We start from the raw sequence: 12041 nt of genomic DNA on the forward strand, positions 1-12041 counted from the left end.
TAAGTATCCAATTGAACTCATTTTCTTTTGACATCTCACCTTTTGTAATTGTAAACTAATAATAATAATAATACTTGATAATATATAAACTTCTGACGTGCTGATCATACCCTGTTGAAATTATATAAAGCAAACTCTTTATTTATACCTTTGCACAGCCTCTTCAATTCAAATGATATCTCCGAAGTGACGTCCACACATGGACAAACACACATATACACATCATCTAACAAGCAAAAACGTGTAGAACTCGTCCTGTCGTCTGCTTAAAGTGAAAGTAGAAATCCCCGCCAACCAACTTCCCCCACATGTCCCTGTTTCGGATCTTTAAATAAAAAATCCACTTTATCAATACACAATGACTACCACTATACATGCAAACATATAAACAGCATAGAAACCATTCAAGTTCCGTTATATGTTCTCTATGAATTATCCAGTATTTTACCCTGGTCACTTTACCTTCGTATATGTTTTGCGCAGGTCATGCTGGGTCAAAACGTCAAATTATACTATTCGTAAAAAAATACACATTGAAGTTGATTCTTAGTGTTGCAGATAATAATGTTTCATCCATAGCTTGTGGACTAGATTTTGTAAGATGTCTGATAGCTATTTTCATTTCTAGACCGATTACAGTCACTCGCCCTCTAAGATTATCTATAACTGTAAAATAGTTTTCCATAATACTTTGTTCATTAATACTCAACTTTACATGTAAATAAGATTTCACAGCACTGATTGCGTAGAATTAAGCACGCTAACGTTTTATAAGCACTAATCTTCTCCATTATAAGTCGAACACCTTAAATTTTAGCCAAAATTGCTCAATAAAAGAGATAAGAATATGAATTTCAGGAAAACGGAAAATATATTCTGTTCATCAGGATAAATGATATGAAAAAACTTTGGTAGATGTGTACATTAATCGTTTACCTATAGTTTGGTTTTACTATAAAGTCACTAATTAATAACATTCTTTCTATGGATTGAATAGATAAAATTATACGATTAGAATTGACAATAATTGTTTGCTTTTCAAGTATACAGAGGACTACCGATGATGTTACTTAGAAATAAATGTTTATTTAATATACAATTGTGCCGAAGTTTTGCATAATCATTTACAACAGTTGGGGCACAGTGATTTTGATATATTTGACATTTAAAGTTAGGTATATACAATTTAAAGTATGTCCTGTGTTCCAATTTTAGCTGGAAATATATCTCTAAGATAGTTTGGAGTCAAATTCTGGTCCACTTTATACACTTTTTTATATTCATGTTCATTTTCGCCTAATTTAAAGCTGACACAAACTTTTTCCAAATAAAGATATTTCTCTCGATTCTTATAAATTCCATCCTCTAATTATCTTGCTGCAATTAGTTGATAAGCTTTTAGATAATTTTACATATTCGTTTTGAGTATTACATTCTCCAAAGATTCTGTTAGTTGGTTGTCTATTGTGTAACGTCCCACTCAAGATTTTTCAATCATATGGATATGAGTTACAGCACATATGCTGGATTCCTCTATCTTTGCTCCTCACGAAAATACTAACAGTTTTGAAGGAGACGTTTTTAGATCTAATGTGCCACAACATATGCTAGAAGTGGTGTGAATCAAAAATAAATTCTCAAGAATTCTAACATTGTTTTTTCAATATATTTGAAATCATGAAAGTTTTCTCAAATCAACAACATTAAAACGTGAAGATAACAGTTATCAATCTCATAACAGCTACATGTATAAGCAATACTAAACAGAGAGTTGGGCAAACACGGACTAATGGTTTCAGCAGAGGTGGGATCTGGTAGGACTTTTTAACACTTCATACGATCATTCTTAATGATAAGTCAAAGACTAGGTCTTTTGACATCATAGACGGGAAATCTTCATATCTAGCGATCATTCAAAAATTACATTGTTAAACATCACACGATAACCCCAGCGGACCATTCATACCCGTTTTGATCAGATGAATTGAATTCAAAGTGTCAAATGAAACACAAACAACAATTGAATATAAATGCTCAGTTGCATGCAGACAATAAATTCTTAATGTTAGACATTTTAAAGTTAGGCATTGTATCCAAATTCAAGATGCAAAGCATGATAGCTATTGAATTTTAAGAATAATGTTTCAGAAATATAGACCATGGTATAGTATGGAAAAATAAAGAAGGCCATTGTGACGACAAACTACCATTATCTAATGAATTCGTGAATTTTTACACAAAGGACATCTAAAAATAAAGATAGTTAAAATCTAAAAAGATACCCTTTAAAATATTGTTTGTGGTTCTTTACACAGAATGTGTCATGATTGGCGTTCGAGTACAGACAACTGAATGTCGAACCATTAATCATTGAGGAATTATTCAGCAGCCTCAGTGAAGGTAAATTTCATTTACTCATTTATATTATACAATATGCTATCATGTGTGTAATTGGGGAAAATGCTGTTGGACTGTTTCATTTCGATTATTAGGCGATTTTACATATCAATATAGTTTGAAGTGAAATGTTTTCTGGCTTTTTCTTTGCATATAAATTGTTAGGTCGTTTTTTAAATACTGTATGATTTACTAAATATCATTCTCGAAATTTAAATACCCGATATTAAAATCCTTATTACATTTCAGTATTTCACTGTGTGTTTAGTAAACCAAAAGTGATTAAAGAATTAGATAGGTTATATGAGAAATTAGCTTTGGTTCAAGACGACAAAGTTTATAACAACATTATCGTTGTTTGTAAGACTCATTGTTATAACGGTGTTTTCAACGAACTTGGCATTAATTTCACATTTGGTAATCCTATATATTCTTATACCCCAATTGCCTTTTCAAAAGATGGAATTCTTCAAAATTATAATTCCGTTTTAAAACATTCAATATTCCAGTCGATGGGACGGATGAATATGAGTACCGTACCTATGCTGGATTCCTGAACCTCAAAAATAAGTAAAAAAAAAATAGATACATTGCTGGATTCAGTAAATGTTCTTCAACGCCTCTATTGTTGCTCCTCACGAAAATACTAACAATTTTGAAGGAGAATATTTAGATCTATTGTACCACGAAATATGCTAGATGTGGTGTGACTTAAAAATGGATTCTCAAGAATTATACCAATTTTTTTTAGTATATTTGAAATCATGAACGTTTTTTCAAATTAACAATATCAAAACGTGAAGATAACAAACAGTGATCATTCTCACAACACCTATAAGCAATACTGAATAGATAATTGGGCAAACAGGGACCAATGGTTATACCAAAGGTGGGATCAGCTATGACTTTTTTAACACTTCATACGATCCTTCATGATAAGTCAAAGACTAAGTTTTTTTTTACATTAAAGGCAGGAAATCTTTATATCTAGCGATCATCAAAAAACCACAAGATAACCCCTGCTGACCTTTCATATCCGTTTTGATCAGATGAACGGAATTATCAGTAATCAAAAGTAGGTGTTGTCTTCAAATTGAATTAAAGTGTCAAATGAAACACAATCAATAACTCAAGGGGTGTTCTTATAAATGCGCAGTTACATGCAGGCAATAACGTTTAAAAGTTAGACATTTTAAAGTTAGGAATACTATCCAAATTAGAGATGCAAAGGATGATAGCGACTGAATTTAAAAGAAATGTCTACGAAATATAGACCACTGTATCGACAAACTAACGCTCCGTGAATTTGTCACAAACGATATCTAAAAATAGAGATAATTTAAATCGACAGCTACCCTTTAAAATATTGTAGGTAGGTCTTTATATGAAGTGTGCCTTCATTAGCGTTCGAATACAGACAACTATATGTCGAATCATCAATCCTTGAAGCATTATTCGGCAACCTAAGTGAAGGTAAGTTTGATTTATTCATTTATATTATACATTATGCTATCATACCTGTAATTAGGTCGAATGCTGATTGACTGTTTCATTTCGATTATTAGGCGGTTCTATGTATCAAAATGTTTTTAAATGAAATATTTTCTGGGGTTTTATTTTCATATAAATCGTTGGGTCGTTTTTGTTAAAATACTGTATGATTTATTAAATATCATTCTAGGAATTTAAATATCCAATATCGGTATGCTTATTGTATTTCAGTATTTTCAATATTTTCATATCATCATATTTCACTGTTTGTTATATCCACCTTTTCATTTTGTAACTTTAAGAGACGTAATACACTTGTGTCTCACTTCATAATACGGTAAATCATGGCATAGGCGACCTTCATGGCGAAAAAAGTTTGCTATAACCAATCTTCAAACATTTTGTTATTTTCCTCTCATAGAGGAATAATCATCATTTTGCAACGAGCATCAATTCGTAATAAGCGTGTATATTCTTATTTCATAGTAAAAAAAAAATTTTGAATTCGGGTAAATCAGCTATTTAATTAAAGACTAATTTTTAATGCGAAATTTCACAAGGTCACATGTAAGTGGAGGAATCTTTCATTTCATCTATCATTACAGAATGGTCGAATGTGCCGTGACCCGCTTATTAAAACTTCTTAAAGAAGACAACAGTCGACATCTAAACGCTCATTGCATAGCACTATGTCTGGAGCAAACAGATCTTGCGGGATTTGCAGAGAAAGTGTTTACAAATGCAATAAACTGTATACAAGAAGAAAAAGACAAGTTTGAAAGTATTCATGACCTAGTTTCACTTGCTGTGAATCTTTTTAATGTGCCATACTTGGAAACCGTAGTTAACGTTCTGATATTTATTTGTAAAATTTGTTCATCTATCAAAGGATGTGGAGGTCTATATTCTATGATATCAGAGAATTTACGTTTGGAATTGTCAGAGAAAATGAGAGATATTGAAGAAAAATTGCATGAATTTTGTGAATGTTTTGAGGCACGAAGTGGTGAGTTAAAGTGGTTCAATGAACATGGAGAGAAAACAGAAGAAAGCATTGAAAGGCTCTTAGATAATGTCAACTACAAGGAAATTGGTATGGGCTTTTCAGTATCGCTAGAGACTATCATTTTAAGGTATAAAAATATCCGTGAAGAAAACACCCTCAAGTTTGTTGGAGAGTGTTTGAGTGTGTACGTACGTGTTGCGATCATGCGATGTGTGATGCGAATTTTGATTATATCAATTGTACCTGATGAAAAAATGAAAAGCGCAACAGACCGAATTAAGATTTATATGGATGACGATAGCCGGCTAAGAGTTGCTTTTCTAAACAGGATACTGGAGCCAAGCCACGAGAATGCAATATTTCTGTCATCATTTAGCATTACAGATTATCCTCAAGTGGATATGTTTCTAAATAATAGATGGTCTGCTACAGAAAAACAGTCATGCGTATGGGACATCGGTGATTTTTTGACAAACAAACGCATTGCTCTGCATCCGGTAGTATTTCGAGGTCATTGGATGAATACAGCTGCCGTAAAATATGTGTGGAGTACATTTACAGCGCCACATGATGATTATGCTCAATTTCGCTTTGAAGCTGTATCGAAAGGAGAAAATATATTTTTCATCAAGTCATTTAAAACAAAGTCTTCATATATTTATATGAAACCCAATTCACTTCTAGGCAAAACGAGTATTCGACCAAGAGAGGAAGGGATGTTCAAGGTTCTCCGTTTACAGAATGACAATTGTTTGATATCCGTTGTTAAATACCCTGGCAGATTCATTTATATGGAGGGCTCTATTTGGGGTAAGATAAAAGGGGCTGTGACAGACGATACGTATCCTGACGGCATACCAACTGATCATCATGAATGGTCACTTAAGGAAGTTCGTAGAAATGAGGATGAAATCAATAAAGTTGAAAATCCTAAAATCGTTAGTGCCTTCACCTCCAAAAAGAAGTGACAAAATAAAACATTAATCGCCAGACTTAACATCGATTAAATGCGATACCATGTTTGACGAAATAGATCCGACTTCAGCGAAATTCAACCAGATGTAAGAATGTGTCATGGAACTTTCAAAGAATTCATAATATGAATATTTTCACTATTCATAACACTTGAAAATGTTTTGTAAAGTATTATCTGCATCACCGAAGAGACATTATTTGTCGAAATGCGCATCTGGTGCATCAAAATTAGTACCGTATAAGTTTTAAATATAGGAGTGAGTTTTTCTTTGCTTCTCCTCACTTCAGGATAGTTTGTATGGACAGATTCAACAAATACCCACCTTCAACCAGACACAACCTAAAACCTTACCAGACGCAAGTACATGTATCCCCTAAGTCTGTTTTTTTTTGTTGTTAAACGAATCTGTATCTACGCTGAATATTCTAGCCGTGTCTGTTGTATTGCAATCATACGTGACTGCGTCTCCTAAGCAGCCTATCCCCTGTGCATTCCAGATTTCAATTTTTTTTCCGTTTACCGGCTCAAGATGTAATGTTATGTTATATTCTTCGTAATATCGGTATGATTAGATCTCGTATAACGGAAGATGTGTGCAGGACATCTAGATTACTGATTTCACCACGTCTTGATTATGGAGATATACTTTAAGGTGTTAATCCGGCATCTTTGCAGAAGTTACAGAAAATTAAAACACTGCTGCTAGGCTAGTGACACGTTCGCGAAAACATGAGCATATTACACCGACTCTCATACACTTTCAAGGCTCCAAATGGATTAGCTCCAGCATACATCCAGGAACTTCCTCGAATCTACCATCATCAGCGAACACTACGTTCTGTGGATTTATCATACCTTCTAAAATCACAAGCTCATTCTAAACTATATGGCAAAAGACTGCTTAATATTTCTTCTTCAACTCAATGGAACTGCTTCCCGGTGGATCTTCTTGTAGAAGGTTCATTGATTATTTTTGAAAACAAATTTTAAAGATATATTTTTAAACTTGCAATCAATCTGTAATTCGGTATTTATGTATACATTTATTAAATAAATTAGTATCATTTTATGCCTTTCTCTATGTATCTATCGTTCTTTATTTTAGTTTGCGTGGGGATCCGGGTTAGAATAGATCCTCAGTACCCCCTTGCTTGTCGTAAGAGTCGACTGAATGGGGCGGTCCTTCGGATGAGAGTGCTAAAACCGAGGTCCTGTGTCACAGCAGGTGTGGCACGATAAAGATCCCTCCTTGCTCAATGGCCATAAGCGCCGAGCATAGGCCTAAATTTTGCAGCCCTTCGCCGGCAGTGGTGACGTCTCCATATGAGTGAAATATTCTCGAGAGGGACGTTAAGCAATATTCAATCAATCAATCAATCAATTGTTTTAGTTTGTTTTTATTGTTTTACATGTAAAGCGCATTAGGGTACCTGCATTAATAATTAGATATAGCGCCTTGTGATTGTATAATGATAATAACAATAATGAACATAACGTTTGGTTTTCGTCAATGTTATTTTGTGAAATTTATGTTGTTGGCGTACCTTGATACTCGTTGCAGTCAACATTACTTTCCAGCACATTTATTCACAAGTATTAAATTCTAACTAGATGATTTAAAACCTCCGTAACATTTCTTCCTAAATGAGGCAAACATCATGAAATGCATACTGTAACTATGCCATTTAAATATCTAGTGAATTGTATAAAATTTTGTACGAAAGGCGGAGATACAGTGATGAATCTCACGACTCCTATAACTCCTATAAGCAATATGAAATAGAGAGTTGGACAAACACAGACTCCGGGATATACATGTACCAGAGATGGGATTAGGACGCCGTTTAATCAATGTGTAAATTTTGAACTAGGTAAGTCTTACTCCGACTACGTAAATCTAGTTACATAAAATCTTAGTTTAATGAAAACCACGTTTCACAAAACGGCGTGAATACATACGCACGTTACTACTCGACTAAGTTTTCAACTAATATCTGCGTCTGCTTACGTACTTAGTTACCGCGTCTGGAGCATGCGTACATCGTACTTTAGTTTTTCTCATTTGTTGTCTGGACAAAAACAACGAGCAACATGAATGCAAAGAAAATGCACAAGCCAAATTGGGGAGGAGTGATGGTTGTGTTGGCAGAGGCAATTAAGTCTTCCTATGCCGTGCTGTTTGGAAAATTATCGCCCTGCTTACGTCAGAGAAGAAGAAAGGGGAGTGGGAAGACATTAACGATACCTTTTGCCGTAGTTATCCACATATACCAATTAAACGATTAATATACATTGAAAAAGATCCGCCAATATATTTTCCTCAGCGTGAAAATAAACTAAACCTATAAACAGGTCTTCCGGAATTCCTAGGGTTTTTTGACTGTCATTAAAAGGTAAACATCCGGTATTTTCCTCTAATTTGATACACTCATTTGTGTAAACTCTTCCAGTTTAGTAGTTCTGGATATACTGAGAAAAAGCTTCAAATGGTACTTGACTCTTATTCATATAATAATTGAAAGCTTTATCTGCATTGTAATAACGTTTTATTTTTACATAGATCTGGCTCCAGCATGGTTTGTATAATTCTAAATTTACTTTTTAGCCAACTTTTTAACCAACCAAGACACTAATGATATCTTTATATTAAATTGCCACATAGCTTGTAGAATCCAATTTTAAATTCCCAAAGTGAAAATTAGAAATTGTCTCCCTTGTGGATATCTCTGATACTCAGACGAATTTGACTCCAATCTTTGGCACTCTGTTTTTACTTTTAGTTCTTACAGGTTTACTGTTATTTCAGATTTCCAATATTTCGGCTTGAGCATCACTGGAGAGACATTATTTATCAAAATGCACATCTGGTGCATCAGAATTGGTACCGTATAAGTTTTACATGCAATCAGGGGAGTATTCATCATTTACTGTTTTACTGATATTCTTGGTATTCTTTGTACCGGTCATTTAATTGCAGTATCCTGTACACTTTGAATTCACATGTTACATGTACCGTTTTCAATCTTTGCAGGTGTTGTCTACCATTCCACCAGAATCCATCCATGGCATAGAGGGAACAGTAGATACTGCAGAGTTCCACACTCACTATGGTAACAATTAAAAAAGCATATTCACTATACACGAATCATGATGTATATTTTGCATAATTTTCTTTAAACAAAAATAAAAGGTTCAGTATTTTGATTTTTTCTACAAAATGAAAAATAAACTTATTTTCCATTGTGATTGGAGCATAATATCAGGCCATGAGAATGTACCGATAATCCCTGGGAGTGTTACTGATCAAAAATTTCCTTTGTTGTTGTAAACTTTCACATTTTCATCATATTCTTCAAAACCATGCGGGGGGGGGGGGGGGGGGGCTCCGTGGCCGAGTGGTTAGAGCATCGCGCTCAATATCACACGACCTCTCACTTCTGTCGGCGCGAGTTCGAATCCCGCTAGCGCCGGTAAGTGAGAAAGTTTCCCAGTTTACTTTCGGAAGGTCGGTGGGCTCTTCCCAGGTATCTTGGTTCTCTCTTCCACCAATAAAATGGGCGGCACCAGATAACTGAAAAATTGTTCAGTGTGGCGGAAACCATCAATCAATCAATCAGAACCATGCAACCAATTTCAACCAAACTTGACACAATGCATCCTTGAGTGAATGGGATTCAAGTGTGTTGCAATGAAGCGCAATGCCATTCTCCAAGGAGAAATAATGATAGCAAAATAATGAAAATACACTGGCAAACTATAAACCAGAACCAGCAGGCTAATTTCATTCAAACTTAGTACAATTTTTTCTTGGGTGAAGGGGATTCAAATGTGTTCAAATGAAAGGTCATGCCCTCTTCTAAAGGAGAAAGCAACAATAGTATGGAGTAATTGAAAAATATTATCAAGAAACATTTGGCCAGAAAAGTTCAAATTTACATGAAATCTTTCTGACATTGGGCAAGATTCAAGTTTATTAAATCCATGACCCTTGGGGGTAGATTGGAGCAACAATAGGGAATCAAAGTTTTACATGAAAATATATGGGAAAAGTATATGAATCTTCTCAAGAACCACTAGTCCAGACAAGTTCCAATTTACATGGTAGTTTCATGACATGGTAAATATCATGGCCCACCGGGGTAGGTAGGGGTCACAATAGTGGATCAAAATTTTACAAGCAAATGCATAGGGGAATATTTTTAGATATGGGTCAAGGTGACTCATGGGTCCTTTCTTTTCATATTGCATTACAAATGTCACATCGGTCGATGCATCCATGTCCTATGGACATATTTTTAGTGATTTTACAAATTTAAAATAATTATGAAATGGAGATTTTATCATACAACTTTTGTACTAATAATTCTTTATATTGCATATAGTTTCCAAAAGACCATCATCAGATGCTGCAACGCTTCCCGAAGAAGCATCAACTTCAACAAGTATTACTGATTCACCTGTTGTTGTAGGTATGCAAAACACTCAATTTTCTGTTTAATATATTGCCTTCATCATATACTTATACCCCCACCCCCTCCCCGCATACGAAGTTTAGGGGTGGTATACTAGAATCGACATATCCATCAGTTTTGCTTGTCCAAAGTATGTTTGATTCAAACTTTGTATCTATATTATGTAAGTGTTGAAGTTGACCTGATGTTCATGTATATATAAAGAGATTAACATTGTATTCTTTTAAAGCTCAAACAATTGTAGCTGAAGATAATGGTTCATTACGGATTGAAATTCAACCTGAACTAAAGACAAACAAAATGCGGAAACAAGGTGAGAAGCAAATTTATTGTAGATATATCTGCTGTCGTGGCTCATACACCCCTTACTTTTCTCACAATTTTCCTTATACTTTACATTAAATTGATAACAATGGGTCAATATCATGATACTCACTTATTTCATTAGAATCAAATATATGAAGTGGTTTCCTTTACCTTCCATATCATGCAAAACTATAACCTAGACAAACGAGATACCTATGGGCCACATCGCTCACCTGAAAATGGTAATGTAGAATTATCAATGTTTGTGGGCAGGAACACTTTTGCTTGTTGATTTGGATGTATTTTCTTGAGATAATGACCTTTAAAAGCTATATAAATCATAACTATATAGAGGTCATTGTCAAGAACCATTGGTTTCATGGGGAGGTAAATTTATGGTTCAATATCATCCATAAACAATAAAGGTTCCACAGTATTAAATGCTTCACCCTTACTTCCTCTCATTTACCTGTATAAACCTTTGTTAAAATGCATACCCTTACTGTGGCCCTACCCACAAGGCTAGCATTAAATCAGTTTGAATCTATGATACATTTTGGGAATTATTCTTATTGACAAGTATTTGTTGGTTTTAATGGTAATGAAATTGAATTTACAGAAGATTCATCAAAGGCAGAAATATTCCATTCTAGGAAGAGGAGGCTTGCCATAAAAGAACAGAAATTGCCTGTTCAGGAGAGCACAGCACAGGCATTAGAGAGACAGTTGTCTACAAAGCAGGAAGAACGCCTGCCTTGCAGTCTCTCCCATAATAAAATTTAATTATTAAAATTATTTTGTCTCAGTTTTTTTTAAAATACAGTGGTAAATATAAAATGCTGATTGAAGGGACAGCATTGTCAACCTTCAGATTAAGTTTTCATGGTTCAGTAAATTTCTCCATAACCATATACCTAAGGCCTTCCAAATTAATTCCATTTCCCATGAAGTACACTTCAGCTAAACAAAACCAAAAAATGATAAGTCCATCATGCTCAAACTGTTTGTTTTACTTACTATTGCATGAAAGGAATAATCCCTTAATTTATTGAGTGGTGCATGCATCAATATATGGTGCCTAGGAGAAGAAAACCTCCCATCTCCACCGGTCACACCCGGCGTGAGCCCTATATCTTGATAAGGGAAACGGATTTATATGTAGTCAAACAAACTGAATGTGTCAAGAACGATCTAACAATCAGTATGAAACAAGTCAGACAGCATTGACCCTATGATAGGTTGTATTGGTAAACCAGGCCGTTATAACAACAATATAATTTCCAAAATGCTGACTTTAAACGAGACTGTTAAAACCTCTGTACCATCAACTTGTTTGTCAATAGACTCCCTCGATTTAAAAACTTACCATACGATGAACAAGTTCTTTATGTAT

General features: G+C 34.4%; 2 protein-coding genes across 2 annotated transcripts; both read left to right on the plus strand.

Moving 5' to 3' along the window:
• The first annotated feature begins 3798 nt into the window (after positions 1 to 3798).
• Positions 3799 to 6947, plus strand: LOC130053316 (uncharacterized). Its single transcript, XM_056160327.1, has 2 exons — positions 3799 to 3870; positions 4494 to 6947. The coding sequence occupies exon 2, from the start codon at positions 4495 to 4497 to the stop codon at positions 5860 to 5862; it is 1368 nt and encodes a 455-aa protein (XP_056016302.1). The 5' UTR covers positions 3799 to 3870; position 4494; the 3' UTR covers positions 5863 to 6947.
• Positions 6948 to 7858: 911 nt separating this feature from the next.
• LOC130053513 (uncharacterized) lies at positions 7859 to 11431 on the plus strand. Its single transcript, XM_056160839.1, has 4 exons — positions 7859 to 8980; positions 10253 to 10339; positions 10572 to 10655; positions 11268 to 11431. The coding sequence occupies exons 1-4, from the start codon at positions 8878 to 8880 to the stop codon at positions 11429 to 11431; spliced, it is 438 nt and encodes a 145-aa protein (XP_056016814.1). The 5' UTR covers positions 7859 to 8877.
• The last annotated feature ends 610 nt before the right edge of the window (positions 11432 to 12041 follow it).

The sequence above is a fragment of the Ostrea edulis genome, chromosome 3, assembly GCF_947568905.1.
Source record: "Ostrea edulis chromosome 3, xbOstEdul1.1, whole genome shotgun sequence".
NCBI classification, from domain to species: Eukaryota; Metazoa; Mollusca; class Bivalvia; order Ostreida; family Ostreidae; genus Ostrea; species Ostrea edulis.

Bases quoted from the DNA above. Each gene is read 5' to 3' on its own strand.
- LOC130053316 (XM_056160327.1), top strand. From the start codon at position 4,495: ATGGTCGAATGTGCCGTGACCCGCTTATTAAAACTTCTTAAAGAAGAC.
- LOC130053513 (XM_056160839.1), top strand. From the start codon at position 8,878: ATGTACCGTTTTCAATCTTTGCAGGTGTTGTCTACCATTCCACCAGAA. The intron at 8,981-10,252 runs GTAACAATTAAA...TATTGCATATAG, and splicing joins AGAGTTCCACACTCACTATG to TTTCCAAAAGACCATCATCA. The intron at 10,656-11,267 runs GTGAGAAGCAAA...TTGAATTTACAG, and splicing joins AAACAAAATGCGGAAACAAG to AAGATTCATCAAAGGCAGAA.